At 41.5% G+C, this 20,920-nt stretch overlaps 1 protein-coding gene and 1 long non-coding RNA gene across 3 annotated transcripts in view; one reads left to right on the plus strand and one right to left on the minus strand.

Annotated features, from left to right (window-relative positions):
- The window catches only part of LOC130697764 (larval cuticle protein LCP-22-like), a 17,160-nt gene extending 1,748 nt beyond the window's left edge, over positions 1–15,412 (minus strand). Inside the window, exons 1-4 of one of the 2 annotated variants that reach the window (XM_057520573.2) lie at positions 15,372–15,412; positions 15,181–15,298; positions 14,991–15,120; positions 14,571–14,908 (exon numbers count right to left, since the gene is read on the minus strand). In XM_057520573.2, coding sequence (XP_057376556.1) covers positions 14,611–14,908; positions 14,991–15,120; positions 15,181–15,298; positions 15,372–15,380 — 555 coding nt within the window. In that variant the 5' untranslated portion in view covers positions 15,381–15,412 and the 3' untranslated portion in view covers positions 14,571–14,610. Of the gene's footprint in view, positions 1–14,570; positions 14,909–14,990; positions 15,121–15,180; positions 15,299–15,371 lie in introns of those variants that run through there. The other variant, XM_059496727.1, reaches the window with a different exon arrangement.
- Positions 15,413–18,222: 2,810 nt separating this feature from the next.
- On the plus strand, positions 18,223–18,654 carry LOC132088318 (uncharacterized). The gene is made up of 3 exons (XR_009421813.1): positions 18,223–18,274; positions 18,343–18,491; positions 18,549–18,654. It is a non-coding gene; the product is annotated as an uncharacterized LOC132088318 (long non-coding RNA).
- The last annotated feature ends 2,266 nt before the right edge of the window (positions 18,655–20,920 follow it).

Raw genomic sequence — 20,920 nt, forward strand, 5'->3', positions numbered from 1 at the left:
CAAAATAAGGTAGCGAAAATAATGTCTAACTAGCGTTGCGTAACAGAAATTGCGACTCAGGTATGGAAGAAATGTTTCCTGGTACCATATTGGGGCACTCGGTGTCGTTTCTTTTGCCTTTTAGCTTTCCCGGTAGTTTTTTCTTTTTATCCGTGGCTTGTGGGTCGTTTGTTTGCTTTGCTTCGAGACAATGTGAATATGTGCGAAATGGGCACTTGCGTGACAGGAAAAGATCGTCAAAGGAGTTGGCATAGTATAATCTGATACTCTTGCACGGAAGGCAAAGGCTCCACGGCCTGTAACTGTGGTATTACCGATCGGCACTGGTACGACGTTTATATTGTTTGTCTTTCCTAATTTTGTATCACAAGGTACAAGGAAACCGTCTTAGACAATAAAATGAAATCTATTGCATCCATTTAAGTTAAAAATTCCAAACACAAACTTATCGTATTGACTCCTTCTTATACGGTACAAAGTTATACAGATAAGATGATCAATTCGCCTTCAGTACCTTCTGTTACAACGTTCTGAGCAGTTTCGATTAGAAATAAGTGGGAAGTAGTGAGTCAAGCATCGTCGTCCAGCTAACGCACGTCAGACCCTCAATGGCACAACTGCACCATCAAACTTGACAGGAAACTCAACAAGTGGTAACATCCCAATAGTAAACCCGGTGCCGTTATGTGCGAGCAGCACGAGCCGATGTCCGTTCCGACAACGTCACACCGGTGGTCAAGTTCGTATACGTGTAAATTATTGCCGTACAGTATAAAAATACGCAGTGTTTTTTGTTGGATGCGGTTTTTGTCTTGCCTTTACTCGTCCATGCCAACCTGAAGTTCGTCACTGGTGAATGCGATACACTCACGCCTGGCGTTGCTGTGTCGGTTTTGTATCCCTATAATGCCCACCTGACTGGTAGATGTTACGAGAAACCCTATATCCTATCATGGACCCCCATCTAGTGTCCCGATTCCACCTCCCCTTGTTAGATGGCAGACCGAAAGGTATGCGACGGGTCGTCTGCTGTCAATCATGAAAAGCAGTTAGTTACCTCGCCGTCTACCAAGTGGTCCTAAGAAGGAGCTCCGCATATTGCTGGCTTCCCTTCGCGTAACCCCTAAGTGAATTGTGTTGTACCCCAATTGTGTAGTAAATATACTTGTCCCGTATATCCATCGGATTATTTCATCTTCGTCTTCCCCGCTATTCGCCGCATCATCCACTGCTTCTCACGGTCTGGGTCCGACGCCGGTAACATCCATAACAATTGGTGTCAGAAGAGGGATTGAGGAGGATTGAAGATCGAGGATGTTCATCTCCGCCAGGCTATCGAACAACTTTTAAAAAAAAAAGTTGCCTGCAGCGGACCCGCGTACCGCCCACGTGAGAAGGAAAATTTTCGCGTACCTGGCCGCCGCCATTGTGGATGGTCCTTACCTGCGCCGAAGGGGAGTGGATCCCATCCCGCCGCGACGTCTTTGTTAAAGGGTGGAGGAACGGTACAGGTAAGTATTTCAACCCTTGTTACCTATAGCCACGGGCTATTAAATAAACAACTCCAGCGCATGATTTTGGTTTGTACTGTGTGTAGTTAGGAATCTTTTTTTCGGTGTGCCTTTTGTCCGCCCCGTTTTGTCTTGCACGTTCCGCCTTTTTTTTTTTTTTCTTCTTTTTGGGACGCCTCACACGTTTTTTTGTCACGTGTGATATTTTGTTTTTTCTTCTTTTTTTCCCTTAGCGATCGGATTTACGGTGCGGAAGTGTTTTTTTTTTGTTTTATAATTTTTTTTAGTGTGGAAAAGGAAAAGATTTTTTGGTGCGAATTACGCTGTGAGACCTCGCTCGGCTTCTCACTTTTCCTTTTTTGGTTTTGACGGCGTTTTGTGTTTTTTTTGTGATTTTTTCCCCTCTCACCCACAGAGGATATTTGTTGTACTTTTTTGTTATGGTGTTGCGTTTTTTTTTTGGCTCGCCATTTTGGTTGCGTTCAACAACTTTTTTTTTTGGCTTTTGCTTTGTTTTGTCGACCTTCTGATCTTGGTCGAGGTGTCTTAGTAGGAACGTACTTATTTGTTTTTTTTCTCTGCTCTTTTGTTATTGTTTTTTTCTTCTCATTTTTTGGGCCTTCTTTTTGTTTTCTTTGCCTTTCGCGCATGTTTTTTTTTTTTTTTATTTTTGTTTTGGTATTTTAGAATTTTCGTACGGTTTGTTCTGCATGTCGGATTTGAATCCCGACGTCCCAGATCCCTTTTTTGGCTTCGAACCACAGTACTACCTGCGGAATCAGAGGGGAAAAGCTCGTCAAACAACAGCAAGAGCCCGTATTGTTCGTCCGGTGCCGCGTTCACCTGCGACGAAAACGAGCTGTCCGAAGTTGGAGTTTGTACTGGCGGCAGAAGCATCTCCATCAACAGACATGGCAGACAATAACGAGCTAATCGTGGCATTGAATAGGTTTGCTGAAGTAGCAGCGGCTGACGGTGCGGCGAGGCAAAATCAGGTTGCCCAACTCGTCGAAATGATTAACGTGCAACAACTACAGAACAACGAAGCTATCCAAGCACTTGCTGCCGCTTTGCCAGCTGCCCAGACAGTCCGTCCGTCGACGATTGCTGTCAGTTCTATACCACGCTTCTCGGGTGCTGTTGGCGAAGATGCGCAAGGGTTTATTGACCATGTGGAACGCGTTGGTGGGTTAGAGGGTTGGACAGAGGAGAATCGACTTTTGGTTGCTGTGACACGTCTCTCGAGGGCACTGCCTCCCAATGGCACGTGCAAACGGGACACCATCACACTACCTGGGCTTTTTGGTCAGCCGCACTAGTGACAAACTTTGCTCGAGCGCTTTCGTTTTTGGAGTGGAGTTCGCTCGTAGAGTCTAGAGTACAAAAATCAGGGGAATCTTGCCTTGAATACGGGTTGGACAAGCGACGATTGTGCCTTCGTTGTCCCGTCCCGTTACCGGAGGCTGACATCATCAAGATGTTGCTGAGAGGTCTCGCGAACCCCATTCACGTCGCAGCCTTAACTTCTCCCTTACCGGTAGACTTTATGGCCTTCTTGACGCGACTCAGAGACTTGGAGCAACTTGGGTTAACGCCTCCAGTGCACAGCGTGCCAGAGTCTACAAATGCACATACATTACAACCAACGCCCCCTGTTTTAACAGCCACTCAGTCAACTGTCCCTGCGCCAGCAACACAGGATTTGACCGCACTCTTTCAAAGTCTACGCGACCGCTTGGTCAACCAAATTTCATCGTCGCTATCACGACTCCCTGTTAATCCCGGACCTAGTGCTCCGCGGATGGGTGATGGAAGCTTTGCACCAAGAGGGCCCGCGCAAAGATTGTGCTATTCGTGCAATCGACACGGCCATATCGTTAGGGACTGTCCTGCAAAAAACGACGGGGTATCTCGTCGAGGACAATGGCGCCCTTAAAGTTTTTTTGTCTGAAAGTCGTCCAGCCCTGCCTCTTATCAAGGTCTGGGTAGAAAACGTTGGGGAAGTTACGGCACTCGTCGACTCGGGGGCTAGCGTTAGTGCGGTACGGCAAACCGTCGTGCGGAAATTTATGGACCCTCATCGGAAGGCCACGAAAACTAAACTGAGAGGCGTCGACAACAAGCTAGTGCGAGTAGAGGGGAGCACTACCGTTGAACGTTAAGTGGAAGCACAATTTTGTCAAACTCAAGTCCGTCACCGTACTAAGGACCGCTCCATTCGCGTTAATCTTGGGTAGTGGAAAGTAAAACCAGCATTGTAGTAAGGGAAGGGAGAATTGAATTAGTCGGGGAAGGGTTAGTTGAGGAGAAAAATAAGGGTGTAGTGGCGAAGGAAAGTAGGGAGTTAGATCAAGTAAGGGGGGAGATTAACGTAACGGGGAAAGGTGTAAGGGGGGAGGAAATAGGGTTAATTGAGAGAAATTTAAATAAACGGTACAGGGAAATCGAAGAGGGCGAAGGAAAGAGGGTAGAGGAAGTTTTGACGAAGGAGAAAAAGATAGTGCGATGGGCGGAAGAGGTGCACATAATTAACGAGGAAAGCCGCAGGGAGGAAACATTTTTGGATGAAGAGGGGAGTAATGAAGAAGATTTTGACGTAAGCGACGGTCTGATAGAGTCTTTCGCGGAGGAATCGCCTTCGAAACGACGTGGATGGATGCCAGTTAAGGCAGATGGACATCAGGTAGTTCCGCCCAACTCGCTAGTCTTTGTGAAGTGAAGATTATCGTCAAATGTCTCTGGTACGGCTTTTGTTAAGTTCAATTGTTTTTCGAAGCCGGGGAAGGAGTGGGTGATACCAGCCAGTGTCATGACGGTAAATAGAGGACTGACGGAGATACCCCTTGTAAATTATTCCCCTGTTGAGTTGAAACTAAGACGATGTCATTTCTTTTGTGCCGTTTAAGTCAACGACGACGCCGTTTTGTCTACTTTGACAGACGGGGCCTCTGAGATCTGTGCCACCGTTTTTCCAGCACATGATGAAGCCAAATTCACCACTCAAGTTAAAATTGGGGAGGGACTAGACTCTGGTCAACGAGAAAAACTTCTGGGTATGCTTGGACGCCGACGAAAATGCTTCCCGACGTCAAAAGGAAATTGATCGTCAAACCACCGAAGTTGAGCACCATATTGACACGGGGAATGCTTGTCCGGTGAAGTCTACGCCATACAGGGTGTCAGTATTCGACCGTCAGATTATTGCGGGAAAGATTGAAGAGATGTTAGAAGAGGGTGTTGTCGAAGAATCTTTTAGCCCGTGGAGTTCGCCCGTCGTTTTAGTTCGTAAAGCAAAATGTGGTGACTATCGTTTTTGTATTGATTTTAGACGTCTAAATGCGGTAACAAAACGTGATGTTTATCCGTTACCTCGCATTGACGATGTTTTGGACAGGCTAGCAGGTGCGCAATTTTTTTCTTGTTTGGATTTGGCCAGTGGATATTGGCAGGTGCCTGTAGCGTTGGAAGATCGGTAGAAGACAGCATTTGTAACCCCAGACGGTCTTTATCAGTTTACACGTATGCCGTTCGGGTTGAGCAATGCTCCGGCGACGTTCCAATGGCATATGTGTCTTTTAGACGACATCTTGGTGTTTGCACTTGGCATAGGGCTCTAGAGCGAGCAAATTTGACTCTGAACATTGACAAATGCGTTTTAAATGGCATTATGTGTCTTGTTCAAAAATAACTTCAACTGCTCATTTCGTCTCTGGAGTTACCATTCAGACTGACGCAAGTCAAACTGGTCTTGGGTAGTGTTGACGCAAGATGCTGGTGAAGGACATCGACCTGTGACTTTCATCAGCAAAAGGCTGTCGGACACCGAAACACGATATCACGCCAATGAATTGGAATGTTTGGCGGTGGTATGGGCACTCAAGAAATTGCGTACCTACGTTTATGGGAGACATTTTTTTGTTAAGACGGATAGTTCAGCCGTCAAGTGGATGATGGAAAAAAAGGGACTTAAAGGGGAAGTTTGCTAGTGGGTGCTTGATTTGCAGGAGTTTACCTTCACGATAGAGCACGTGAAAGGTACGGATAATATTATTTGCGGACACACTGTCCAGGAACCCTGCCGACGGCATTGTTTCTCGGCCAGATGATTGTCTAGCAGTCACTGTAAGGGAACCCGAAGTCGGTTATGCCTCAAAAGAGCTCGCCCTCTTGCAACAACACGACGACCAGCTACGGAAAATATTTGTAGCATTAGACACCCTTACGCCCTGTAAAATTTCCCAAGTTTTTGTCATCCGTAGTAAAATTCTGTATAAAAAACATACATTCTGGCAGGAAGTTGCTACTCGTTATTCCCTCTATCCTTCGTAGAAAAATCTTGGAAGCATGTCATGATTCTCCTTCATCTCGACATCAGGGTGTGGAGAGAACTCTTTTTAAAATTAAAAGTCGATTTTGGTGGCCACGGCTGGATAGGAGCGTAAAAATTTTTGTACAATCTTGTTCTTTTTGCCAAACACACAAACACGCAATTGGTCAGGTGGTTGGCCGGCTCATGCCCATCGTACCACCGTCTTCTCCGTTCCAGCTGATCGGAATTGATCACTTGGGCCCGTTTAAGGTAACTGCTTCTGGCCATCGTCATATAATTGTCTCCATAGACTATTTGTCGAAGTGGGTCGAGGTTGCTGCTGTTCCTGACACGTCGATAAAATTTGTTACGTCGTTCCTCGAGACGAACATTATCTTTCGCCACGGTACACCACAACGTATTATTAGCGACCAGGGATCAGCCTTTACGTCTCAGATGTTTGCCGAGTGGGTAACGCGCTGGCATATTAAACACATTTTGGCCACTGCAGACCATCCACTGCAAGACCAATGGATTAGTGAAACGAGTTAATCCTACATTAACCCTTGCATTATGCGCCTTCGTCAGCGCCGAACATACGGACTGGGACTTACATTTAGCAGCCGCAACGTACGCTATTAATACTGCCCGCCAAGCCACAACCGAGGTAACGCCGTTTGAATAGTGAATGGTCGTCCACCAGTCCTGGCCATAGAGAATCTCTTTCCTTGGCCAGAGAACGAACAAGAACCACGTACCACTTTTTTGTCACGCGTTTCGGAATTGAGGTCGTCAGCTCGTTAGCGCATTGTGGAAAAACAGCGGTAAAGCAAGGAAAGAAAAGATCTTGTTCGGAAGCCGGAATCCGAGCTTCTCCATGGTGACCTTGTTCTAGTTCGACGGAAGCCTAGAAAGAAAAATTCCACCAAAAAATTTCTTCCTAAATTTGTGGGGTCATTCCAGGTGGTGCGGAAGCTATCACAAACAATCTACCTAGTCGAAGATCTGCCCGCGCAACGGAAGAAATCATCGTACAGGCGTTTTAACGTCCACGTCTGCCAGATTCGTCGCTTCCATGGTCGGTCGGATGTGGAGTGGGCCGCTTCGGAAAATGTGGCAGTCGACGAGTCTTCATCTTCGTCATCTTCGAGCGACGCATCTTCGTCCGAGTCGGAAGAGCTGCCACAAGAAGACAGGCCAACAACAACTACTAGAGCTAGGAGACGGACAAAAAGGCCTGCGTGGATGAAAGACTACCACACATAACACGTACACGCTCTTCTTTCTCTATCGTGTTCGTTTTTGGGGTGGAGTTATTGGTTTTGTTACAGTGTTTTTTGTTTTTTTTTTTTTTTTTTTTTGGGGCGGGGGGTGATGATGTCATTTGATGTTTTGTTTTTCTTTTGTTTTGATAAATCGTTGTTTGTTTTCTTTTTTTTTCTCTTTCTTCTTTATACCGGGGATGTTATTTGTTATTTATTATTTTTTTGCTTTCGTAAATCGCCGTCATTTGGGTGGGTGTAAAGAGCCGTGAGCCTCAGGGAGAATTTTTTTTTTCTTTCATTCTCTCGTACTTTTTTTCTCTTCTTCAGTAGTCAGTAGTGTTTTTCCTTTTTGTTTTCTTTTTGGTTTATCTTCTTTTCTTCGGGGCCATTTCGAAGTTCCAGAAAACCCTCTGTGTTTTATTTGTGTTTTTCACGTGGAACTTCGAGTCAGGAAGAGCCGAATATTACGAGAAACCCTATATCCTATCATGTACCCCCATCTAGTGTCCCGATTCCACCTCCCCTTGTTAGATGGCAGACCGAAAGGTATGCGACGGGTCATCTGCTGTCAATCATGAAAAGCAGTTAGTTACCCTCGCCGTCTACCAAGTGGTCCTAAGAAGGAGCTCCGCATATTGCTGGCTTCCCTTCGCGTAACCCCTAAGTGAATTGTGTTGTACCCCAATTGTGTAGTAAATATACTTGTCCTGTATATCCATCGGATTATTTCATCTTCGTCTTCCCCGCTATTCGCCGCATCATCCACTGCTTCCCACGGTCCTGGTCCGACGCCGGCAACATCCGTAACAGTAGACAACAATCTCAACGCGCAATCCTATTGATGGCGCACATAATGGCGGAAATAGAGGAAAACAATAAACTAACGACATTCACACAGAGAAAGTGTTTTCATCCGTTTGTTTTGGGCACCGTGTGATAATTAAATAAAAAATATTGTTTAACACTAAACCAACGAAATAAAAAAATTTTAAAATAAACTCATCAGACAAAATTGATTGCAACGGTATATGGTATCGGGTAGGTAGTCCAATATTATCAGTGATCGGCAAATCACTTGAAAAATGATTTTTAAATCAAATCAAATCACATTTCAAAAATCACTAAAAATCAAATCAAAAATCAATCATTTTTCTAGAATTTTTTTCAAATCAAATCAAAATCAAATCAAAATCAAATCTTTTAGTCATGTAGAAGAAGTAGTGAATAAATAAGCAGAAACACTTTGAATTTGTAAATTTCCTAGAGTTTTTTGGCTATTTTCAGCAAAATCATGTACTCTAACAATTTGTCTCTCAGCCGGCTTCTTCTTGCGGTTAACACCAATGAAGCAATGCTGAAGAGACGTTCTACAGGGGCACTGGAAGGTACAGCAGTATTGTACTTAATAAAAATAGATTTAATTAATGGATTCCTGTCTAACATTGACAAACTAGTGTCTTTGTCAGACAAATATAGATCAATCTCATCTTTAGTTGGGGAGGTCTCATCATCAGTAAAGCTATAGGGATCGTTATTTGAGGACAAAGAAGCAGAAGGGACAACACGTTTAGAAAAACTATTAATTCTAGAATTTAATCTACTTCGGGCGTGTTCCCTATCATCTTTAGATGACATCCAGGTAAACTTGAATTTAGGATGGGAGACGGATGCCAATATGTAGTCATCCTTAGTGAAAAGAGCACCAAATATAAAGTAGGCAATACATTACATGGTCAGTAGGCTACTAATTTAGCAATACTAGTTACCTTTGCTCAAGTTTCTCAAGTAATTTGTCGCGGATTAAATTGCCCTTTTCCAGCACTAAGCCTTCAAGCTTAACTCGTATTTTGGTTAGCGTCGGCAAAACATGGCCCAAAAAACAGTTGTCCTCACCCTGAAGAAGATGCAGATAAATGGAAATAGGCTGCATTATTGCAACATATTCAAATAGGTATTCAAGATCTTCTTCGTTTATAGATGGGATGGCAAGCTGTTCGCATAAGGAAATCAGGAGTTTATGGTCAAGGTTTAGTACCACAGCCAAAGAATCGAACAAAGAATTCCACCTCGTTGGGCAAGGAGTTGGGAGATAACGACCTATATGGTGGCAAACCGAACGATTTCGAGAGATGAAAATTATACTGTTATATGATTGTGACACAATAATTGTACCTAGTATTTGTTTTGCCAGATCACTAGCTTTGGTACTTCTGCCACACTTGTTCCATAGATCTGTAACTCTTTTCAAAGCTCGATTGAAAAAAACCTTAAAAGACGAGTTAGATTTTAAGATAGCTTCCATATCGGTTGTTGCCAATAAGTTTAAAGTATGAGCTGCGCAACGAATATGAGCCGGTAGCCAAATGTTTCTGTCTTCATCGTCGTCACAAACAGTAGAACTTAGAAGCTCGTAAGAATCAATTTCTTCAATATTGTCATTCACTGACACGCTATCGACTTCCTCTCCAGCTAATTGGGATAGAATTTCTTCTGGAATTTCTTCCATGTCTCTGTCTGTTTCTATAGTTTCAACACAAACATTAGAACTGATTTCTTGGCTATTGTTTTCATCAGCAGAAGCCATGGAGGGAGAGGCAAAATAAACCCGCATAGCTTTGACGAAATTAGACCCATTGTCTGTGACAATATGTTGGACTTTTCCTGTAAGTTCGTAGTCGAGAATGATGGAATGGATGAAATTTGCGATTTTGTCATACGTATGACTTCCTATAAGTAAAAGTAAGTTATGGAAAAAAATCATGACATAATGTATATAATGTATAAAGTAATACCTATGAATCTCTTTAAACCGATTGCTGCTGAGTGGCGCTTTAATGTAATTCCATCTAGCCAATGGGCAGTCACACCCAGAAAACTTCTGCGCCTCGAACTCCAAATATCGGTAGTCAAAGAAACAACAGCTACTTTGCTAAATGTAGCCTTTAAATTGCTATGAAATTTTGCGAAATCTTTAGCGATCAAAGAGCAAAGAGTTTTGGACGAGAACAAAATAGTTTTTGAATTTAAGGCCTGCAACATCTTTTTGAAAAAATAGGAATCCAATGTTGATAAGGGTAAAGCGTCGGCTATGATGTAATCTAGAATTCTTTGGTTGATTTTTTCTTGCTCAGTTATAAGAAGTGGAGCTCGGACAAAAAACTCACTCGCCCTAGCTTTAGCTGCAATTTTCTGGCTATCAGTAAGTTTAGTCTTGGCAGGGGTTTCTACCGTTTCTTTTTTCAGATTTCTCTGCTAATTTATCCTTTTCATTTTGAAGCTTGAACGTGGAATATTCAGACGGGTGGATCTAAATAGCATAGTTTAAAGAGTCAACACTTTTCGCATAAAATTGTTTGTACCTGATCGTAGTGTCTCGAAAAATTGGTATTTGCACCTCGACGCCCAGAAATCAATTTCTTACACAATCCACACTTCCCACGAATGTTTTGGTTGTAAGGGGGAGTTGAATCAGTCAAATCTTTTGGAAAAACAAACAGGGAAAAAATACCCACCTTGAACCACAAGAAAGAATTTTGAGTCGAACTATGCTCTAAGCCAACAACATTAATGTCCTCAAAATCAATTTCATCTAACGATTCGTTTGAAGCCATGTTTTTATTATCCTCACAAACACTTCAGCACTAGATACTTTACTATAAACACTATGTTCTGTTATAATCCTGTCAAAAGGGAATAAGAACAATGGCTAATGGGCCTGTACTTAAAGTAAACCTAAACACTATTTGATTTTGATTTGGAATCGATTTGTGTGAACGATAAAATCATCATAAAAATCCCCATTTTAAAAATGATTTTTAAATCAAAATCATAAAAATCCGATTTAAATCGTGATTTAAATCGTTTATGATTTGGCGACCACTGAATATTATATATAACAGTTTCATAATCTCAGAAACCATACTTTTTTGATTGACTTTCGTCCAGGCCGTTATAAATGAGAAACCACTGAACTGGTTTGCTAGTAGGTTGCAAACACGATATCCCTCGAGTGCATATTCCTTGTATACACTCATCGAGAGAGTATCATTTTCCTTGGTGATGACTGATGGATACCCACACGGCCATTGTATAATGCTCCTGTGCTTTCGTTGCGTAGTATTTGGGAGCATCGGTGTAGTAGCTTGGAGTAGCGTATGCTGTTGTGTAATACTCGGCTTCTTCGCTGTGTAGTGCTCAGGTGCCTTGGTGGTGTCGTATAGGACGCCGGAGTGGTGTATAGTATCCAGAAGAAAACGATCCCATTGGTCCACCCATGGACTCACCAGCCATCAAGATACAACAGCCAACAGCAGCCTTATGGCCTAGTTGCTACAAGTGGAAAACGAATGCGATTTAATAAATGAATCAAACAGAGGGCCTTATCAAAATGGTGCAACTAATTGAAGGAAAAGCCAAATTCTGAAAGAATCTACCACGAATTTATTAATAAAACGTGTTATTAAGTTTGAAAACGTGATACTTACCCATGATTGTAAAATAATGTAGACTTGATAGCGAACAGCTGTGTGACACTCGATATACTACCGTTGCTGTTCCATGAGCCCATTCGACGTATTCCATATTTGTTTTATCCTCATTTTATAAGAATTTTGCACCCCTAATGCACGCCACTAGCCTGTGGCATTGGTAATAAGAAATGAGGTATAATATTGTAACCCGTCCTTTAATGACGTTGTCATGTACCTGAAGACATTCTCTTCCCTTCCGGCTGTTGGCGATTGCGATTGAAACCCACATAATCTGTGAAAACTAGGGTATTCTCTACTGTTGCACAAATCGAAACCTTTCGCCTTGATTTTCACCAGTTTACAGGGGAAATAAAGATACGTCCTATAATGATAACGCCATGTCAAGCCTAGAATTACAGGATTAACAATAAATGACAAAAATGAATAATGACGATCCTAAATTTGCTTCAACTTATTTTTTCCCCACAGTTGCAATAACACAGAACATCAATCTTTTATTTTTTTTTTTTTTTACCACATGCACCTTGTAATGACTGCATTCTGTTGTTTCTCACCACGTCCTGTTGGGAACTGGCAACCTGGCAGTTCAGCTCTAACATGGACGTGTACTCGCAGGCCCTGCAATTGTGGGAGCCACATGATTGCTGGGAAGAGACATAAAAATACAAGGTAATAAAGACCAAGTTACTGACAACTACGTTTCTTTATGAACTGTAAGTTGCAGCATATGCTTAAAGCCATAGCAAAATGACTAGATGCAGTAAATTATTTTTCTGAAATTAGAAAAACATCTAGAAATTTTCAAATACACAAAATCTGAACGGCCGAGTTGTCCTGCCCGCATATGGAGCGGTCACGCGGAAACTTTGGCACCGTTAGTTCACGAACCAGTGTCTGTCTCAAGTAGTAGCCGATTTTGATTCTTATCAGTTTTCATGAGACAAATTAATAAATAAGTGAAACTATGGTGATGGTGATGCTGGGCGGCTTCTCATGTGACGTTTTTTTGTCTTAACACTCCTGAATTAGTAACTGGGGGCTACTGTATTATGCAGCCGATTTGAAAAAGCAGTTGAGCATGTTGTGTTCCACGTGTGTTGCAATAAAAATCAAGTTGTTTTCTATGGGTTGGACGCCGCCCAGATGGCCTAGGTTAAGAGATGAGAGGGTGGAAATCGTAATAATGAGAGGATTATTTCCGTAAGGATAACCCCCCTCACCCACTCCATACATTAGGGAAATATCGTGAGTGTGAAAAGCGATTACTCAGTGTATTTAAATAAGGTCTTTCAGTGCATGTAACAACGTCAGCTAATACCTGGTACACCGAGGCCTTAAAAATCGTTAAGCTCATGCCGGATCTCTTGCCTTCAAATACGAACGTACTATGCAAGTTTAATTTACTGATGTGAAATAAAAGTATGATATGTCTCCATTTACGTTTAGCATTATTACGCAGGGCATGAACAGTTTGAAAAACGTTACTTCTCTGTGTGAGCATAAGTTTTGGCGATTTGTACACAACCGAAGGCAGGTCTCACACAAGGCTTCTTTGATGCATGGCGGAGAAAAGAATACCTTTGTCTTGATTGTTGGCTGAAAGCAATCAATGATAATATTATAAATAATGAAAAATTTGATGTGACACTACATAGCAGACGACTAAAGAAATTAGAAGATATGCGTGAATGTGCGGCTTACCTGCCACCTAGCGCCAAACCGAAGAGAAGTTTCCAAATTTTGTAGCGGGACTGCTAGATTCCCGTCACGAATGCTTGTTACACCCAGAGCTGCCGTAATCGCGATTGAAAATTAATCGCGATTGCGATTTCGATTAAAATTTTAATCGGCGATCAAATTATTTTAAAATAATCGCAATCGGCGATTAAAGTGGAAAAAAATTAATTTTTATTCGCGATTATTTTACAATTATTTAGCGACATCTATGAACGGTAGATGAGACTATATGAAAGTCTACTCATAGCTTTGTCATTTTTGTAGCAGACGCTTTTTTTGAAATGTTCACTTTTTCAATTTTTTTCAATTTAAACAGTGTTAAGCTATTTTCTTACTGCTAGATGGCGCTCAAAAATAATCGGAAAAACAATCGCTAACAAATTTAATCGCCGATCAAATTTTTTCAACAGACGAATGATCGCCGTCCATTTTTTTTTGCGATTATCGACGGCTACCGATAATCGCTCAAGAAATAATCGGACGGCAAGTCTGGGTACAACTATGTGCGATGGCATACAGTGGCTAATATGGTGATGGACGTAGTCCGGCCATTTGGAGATTGTCTGACACTAATTCCAGGTCAAAATGGCTTCAAGACTGTCGTAAAGATCCACATTAGCTACAATATGCTATTACACATGGCTGCACTCATGGTATATGGTGGCTATATTGTGATGAACGTAGTCCGACCATTTGGAGATTGTCTGACGCTCATTCCATGTCGAAATGCCTTCAAGACTGTCGTAAAGATCCATATAGTCTGAACAACCTTGGCTCGAATTGAAAGCGAACGCTGTACCCCTAAATGAAGGAAGCTAGAGTCTACACGGATTACCGACCGGTAATTCGACCGATCCCACCTTGATTTCATGTTCCTTAAAATTAGCTCTATTAAATTTAAAATAAAAAATTTAGAGAAGCCTGTTCGTAAATATCTATACAGGTTAAGTTAATCATTCGACTTCATTGATAAATCTGATGCTAATTGCAAGGCGATAATGGATGAAAGAGTGACTTAAGGATCGGAACAGTTTGAATAACTTTAAATTGCGACTACGTTGGCTGGTTGCATTGGGAACCAGCACTTAATTCTAAATCGAAGAAACTATAGGTGCCCACGTCGATTATAAAATGTGGTTAAAGTTAATACGGCTACGACGCACAAACCCACTCCTTTCTCACGTGATTTTAGATTGACATTCATATTCGCATGTATTTTTTGTACCGATAATACAAGAGATGCCAGTGCATTCAGAACATAAATTTAAATAATGTGTTCAGCCAGGATTTTATATAATTTAGTAAATCTTATAGCCTTTGCCGTTGAAAGGGATGTGAACAGGTGCAACTGGGAGCTCATATTCGTGGACGGGAGCGACGGGCAAGTGATCACCTTTTGGCTGGAATCCAGCTTCGTCAGCCGCCCAGGTCAAAGTGAACTTCTCGCCTTCAGGAGAAACCCAGTAAGAAGATCCCTTGTTGGTGTTGCCTAGGACTTCACCGTACGATTCTTTGCCGTAGGAATCGTAGGTGACTCCTTGCATCTTCTTCTGAACCTGAGACTCTTCGCGGGTGGTGTAGTCAGATTGGGCATAGCTATCGGTTGAAATAATAAAATTTGTCTAATGGTTATCTTTAGTTCTTAAAATAATGAGTATAAAGTATGAAATAGATTTACCTCCATTGGCTGCTGCCATCGAGATTGCGCTCGTCAGATTGGCTGGTGGCGGTGATGTCGGCGTATTTGTTATCCTTGTTGTAGCTGGGAGTAGGGTAAGCTGGTGCGGGGTAGACTGGTGCAGGGTAGGCTGGTGCAGGGTAGGCTGGTGCAGGGTAGGCTGGTGCAGGATAGGCCGCTGCGGGGTAACTAGGAGTAGTGTACTTCGGTACAGGGTAGCTTGGGGCTGGGTAGCCGGGTGCGTTGTACTCCGGCTTGTAGCTGGATGGAACAGCGGCAGCGACGGCCAAGAAAGCGGCGACGATGAACTGTCAGAAAATGTCGTTTTAAATATAAAGTTAATTTTATTTCAAAATAAGAATAAGAGATGAAATGCCTTACGAGCTTCATGTTGTATTAGGAGGGTTTGATAAACAACTGATTTTCTGAGTCCTTCCATCCTGGACTTTTATAGTCGAGTGAGAGGCAAAGAGCATTCAGTTGACCTACTTGTTTTGGCAGCTAGATTTCGCCAGAGCAAATTAGGTTTTGGGCGTTGAATAAAATACCTTACTTTCGCTTTTCACGTTAACCACGGTGCATTTTTTATTTTGTTTGGCTGGTGAAGGATTTATTTTGTCTCCTGGTCTTTGATGAACAGAAATCAATATCGTGTTATAGGAGTATCCACACGTCTGTGTCTATGAAATACAAATAATATAATTTATCTTACTAAAATCAGGTTGGGTGAACGATAATTTGCTCAATTCCCACCCGTGATTAGACCATCCGATTTTTCTATTTGGGTTTTTTCACATGTAATTGTTGTTCTAGCGTAACAGAAATTCTATCCAGCAGACATTAAAGGAAGTAAAGAATAAAGTTCATTTATTAAAATTCCCAATTTTGTTTATTTTGTTTTCTAAGTTTAACATTAAACGTAAGCTTTTACCATAATGAACCGTAGCCTTTTATCAGTGGTAGTTAGATCATCTATTGACAGTATAAAAGACTTGATAAAACAATTTATGTTTGGTAACGGTGTGTGTTCGCTAACGCCGTTACTGCGTGTATATGCCTTACTAATGTTTATCTAATTCTAATTGCAGGTCTGGGAATGGCTGGAAAGAGTGACGCAAAGGTCGTGCCAGGTAAAACAACGATGAGCTGTGACCACGCTGGCTGGTTCCATGGAAAGCAAACGCTATCAACTCTAAATGGAAATTAGGTGTCCACATGAATTATAAACGGTGGATTAATACGGATATGGCGACCAAACCCACTCTTTTCTCACGTTACAGGTAAGTTAAACTTCAAAAATATTTTTTATGAGTGTTTAATAATTTTATAGTTGTCACTAACAAAAATTTTACCGTACCGAAAGAGTTAGAGTAGTGTGTGATTCCATAAACGACGTCCACAGCATGACCATCTATGACAACGAAACGTGTAAAGCTGTCCACCACTTTGTAGAAATAAACGACATTTTGCTTACGTTGACGGCATTTATATTTGCATCATGCGTTCGATGTACACATATAACTTATAGGACATGTTTTTAATATTCAATTACATATCGGGAAAGCTAGTAAGTATCGTGGCTCACGATAGCTATTGTTGCGAAAAAATTCTGCACGGTCGGCCTAATCCGACGCAGCGCAAAGATGGTTTCTTCATCGGTGGACGAGAGTTGCCAAAAGAAGAACTGAAATCTCCTATGCCCAGAAAAATGTCGTAAAGCAAATACCACGTCTGAATGGAGCTTCTGGTGAAAACACACAAAAAACTATCGTGGATGTCTGCTAAATTTTTAAAAATCCTTCTGCCGATGTTAATGGAAAAGATAATCAGTTGCGATGTATCGCATGAAAATCATGCAACTCGTCATTCGTGAAAAATAACGATATTTGGAACGCAAGCCTCGCCTCGATGCGACGTTTTTACGGCAATCTGAGCTGCGCTGCAGTGTCTTTCATATGGGCTTTATTCACACTGTACAACACGTCGCCGTGAAAGAAGGGAAAAAAGCGTAAAATAGGGTAAATAAGATAAACGGTAGGGCATGATAAAAAGTGACGAATTGCGCGGCAAAATACGCTTATAATATGCAACAAATGGTTTTACGATGGAATTCAAAACTATGTCTGAGAATGAGAAAAATTGACAGTGTTATATTGGATAAACAGCAAGGCATGTCAAAAGTTCAAGTCAAAAGGTACAGTATATTTGTTGAAGCCTAAGTAGTTGTTGAGCTTCGCGCAACGAAAGCTTTCATTGCAATAGATTGCACCAGCACTGTAGTCTGTTCTCCATACGGAAGTATGGAGATTTTGTTGACAACCCGGCGCTGCCAAAGACTAGCAGACGTACCTAATCGCATCACAGCTCTCAATCAAATATATAATTTTTTGTATTCAAGCTGTGACAATCACTTTCTGTTTAGGCAATAGACGTATGGCTAGATATACGTGACGATGAGGTTAAGAAACCAGTTCTTAGCCTAATTTCATAGTGCTCTATAATCGTGGGTAAATTGGTTTAATGCTTAAATTAGATTTATCGTTAGTATTGACGTATTTCTTTTTTTTTTTTGAAAGAAAGGTGTGTAAACGAGTATACCGCCTTTTTTTGTCACCCCAGCCAAATGCGTTTTCAAAGGGATAGTTTGGCAATTGTTTCAGCACTAAGAAAAAGTCCATTTCAAAGCGGCCATCATCTTGGCATAAAGTTTGATCTCCAATTACTACTTGAATGGCAGTGTTTAAATGAAAACTGGAACAAACTAGAGAAAAATAGGATACTGACATCTGAACAGATTAATCTGTTGGTTGAAGCTACAAATAACAAATCAATAAGAAGTCCAAGTGGAAATTTCCCTTGTGCATGCTGCGATGGGGAATGTGAGTTAAAATGTCAAAGCATGTCCCAAAGCTCAATTGGATCTTTATGTACTGAGAAACTAGTTATAAAATTTCGTTACACATGGACATGGAACAAGGTTGCTGGTAGATTTGATTTACATTTGTTACATTATTATTTGTTGGTTGAAGCTTACTCACCTTTTATTTTTAGGTTTGAGGGATGTGATAGAATGTAGAAAGAATCTTGAGACACAGTTAGAGGATCTCTGCATCAGATCTTCACAAAGCAGTTTGAATCTTCAAAATTTAACGAAGTAGCTCATCCTTTTCCCGTCGATACATTGAACAGGTGAGGAAAGTTCGCCTTGCGGAGGATTCAAGAACTCGAGGAATTGAAAATCTGAATAAAAACGAACTGGATAAATCTAATGTCCAGAGAAAATGGTAGTAGTCTTTCCTTTTAGTCTTGTTTTCTTACAACTGTATTCATAGCGATAGACTGTACATGCAAGGGTGTATGAAGAAATAGCCAGCATTTCATCAGAGAAGAGTAAAAATCCTGCGTCGTCACCTCACACAATTGTCGCTACCTTAACTGAAGTAGGATCTAATGCTGCACTTAACTTTCTGTTTGCATTTTTCCGTCGCGTATGGCAATCAGGTAAATATAAGATTCTACTATAGCCGGCAAAATGTTTAACACCTTGTTTTGCAATAGGCGAAGAGGGGGTTGCCTGGTTTGAGATGCTGATTCACGCACTAGAATCACATCGCAGTTGACCTCTCGCGTCTATCTTTCACCTTCTACATCAAGTGGATAATAGCACATATGCCTCTGATTCAGGTTGCTCAACAAATCTGTCTTATTTCTGCGTTCCATTTTTTCGAGTACGGATTTTTAATTTTTTTTAAATTTTCCTACCAACAAAAATTACGGGAACTCCTCTTCTTATTTAGAGATAGTTTATGTTCCATTCCTCTATGGGATCGACAAGTGGCGCTACAGCTTCTTTTAGAAGTCAGCATTTAGCGTGGAAGTCTCGTCTGTGTTTTACATGCTATACACGTTCTGCTCGAATTATGGGACGTATTGTATATTATCGTGAATTTTTTTTTGCCACCCCCATATCCTAGGGCTAGGCCGCGGGTAGGGACACTCCATGCGTGCGATTTTAGGGGTGATCCAATATTTTATGTCTATGATGGAAGCTTTTTAGCTCCTCTCTTTCGGAAGCGACGTAGGGACATTCTATTAAAAGATGGGAGGGAGTTCCCTGTACAGGACATCCATAGCTACAGTTTGGGGATACAGAGGGATCAAATTTCGAGACACGAGCGTTTAAACGTAGCCGGTTCGAGCGGAGTTTCTGGAGAATGCTGTTTTTAAGTCTGTCAGGATGCACCATCCAAGGCTCAGGAGAAAGCGAGTTCCTGGGTTGGTAATCAAAGAAACCATGGTGACTCTCCAGGTATGAAGTCATCAGTTTGGACCAAGCTCTGCGGAATACATTTGATGCGAGTTTAGACGGGTCGGCGTAGTCGATTTTTTTACAGCTGGGGTCCGTTCTTGCATCGTTTGCCAGACGGTCCACAAGTTCGTTTTCTGGGATACCTACGTGACTGGGAATCCAGTAGAGAACAACCTTGTGAAATCCTGCTTGGCTAGATGAGAGTATGTTGTAGTGATCCAGGTGCCAGGCAAGTCTATTCTTCAAAATTCTTTCAAATCGTTTTCCAAAGCAGGAGGTAAGAGAGATTGGCATGTAGGAGTCCAGGTCCTTGCAATCTTTCCAATTTTTAAGAAGGGGGATAATGTTTGACGTTTTCCAATCGACTGGGCAGTATCCGTTGGCTAGCAAGATGTTGAAAAGGTGAAGAAGGTGGCTTCTATTTGGGGCGTTCAGATTGGAAATCATTTTGTTGTGGATAAGGTCGGGGCCTGTGGCATTGCTCTTGGACACTTCAAGAGCAGAGGTGAGTTCGTCAAATGTTATTGCTTCATTTAGAGGATTTCTAATATCTTTAATGGCGATTTTGACTTGCTTCAGGAGGCCCTTTGAGGTTGCGTCGCTTTGAGTATTGGAGTTGGAGATGTGACCGGTGAAGTGGCTTATGAACCTTTCCGCTAGAGCCTTGTGTTTATCGGACAGTGGAACCGTTGGAGGGGCTGGAATGTTGGACCATTTATTGAAATTGTTTTTTTTTGCGACAAGCAAGCTTTTGGTAAAGTTCCAGACTTTTTTCATATTGGTCGTTTTATTGATGTCTTCCTCTAGGTTCTCCCAGGACTGATTTCTTGCGTTGGGTAATGTTCTCTTAAGCAGGGCTTCAATCTTGTTGAGGTATTGTTTGTTTGCGGCCGACGGTGTTAGCAGCCAATTCCTGCACGCCAGGCGACTTATAGCAACGATTTTACTGCAGTCTGCAGTCCACCAAGGCCTTAGCTTCTCCTGTTTTTGGACATTTTGGGACCGTGGTGAGAATAACTTCAAGCTTTCATTAATCAATATGGATTTGAATGTCTTATTTTGTTGAAGAAACTACGAGTATATCAACTTCGTAAAACATTAGTTCTAAATCTAATGTTGACAAAACTAATAATAACTTTAATCACACTCCGTTACCAAAAGGTTTTATTTACTTCGACGGTTGGTCAGGCCATTTTTGTTAGTAGCTGATGATGCATTAACTCCAAGTGCCTGTCCGACTGCATTGAATGAAGAACTGAAAATTATTTTGTACTACTTGATTTTAAGAAGTAGGTAACTGTAGCATACTTTAGGTGTGTTGTTTCTACACGAGTGTCACCACTACCAGAGGTCATCTTGTAATTTTTTACTTTAGATTAGAATTGCTATACCTGAATGTAAATACAAATTATTAAGCAAGTTAGAATACATTCACTTTACATAATTTTGCAACATATTTTGTATGCATGTGGCTTCGAATTTAACATCATACTTTCTTGCAGACATTAAATTCTATTAACAAAAGAATTGTCGTATTAAGAAATCGATATATGTCAATATTATGATGGAGACATACAGTGTTAAGCTTTCAATGTCTGCTCTGGTCTAGATGTTTGTCTTA

Source organism: Daphnia carinata, chromosome 9 (genome assembly GCF_022539665.2).
Source record: "Daphnia carinata strain CSIRO-1 chromosome 9, CSIRO_AGI_Dcar_HiC_V3, whole genome shotgun sequence".
Lineage (NCBI taxonomy): Eukaryota > Metazoa > Arthropoda > Branchiopoda > Diplostraca > Daphniidae > Daphnia > Daphnia carinata.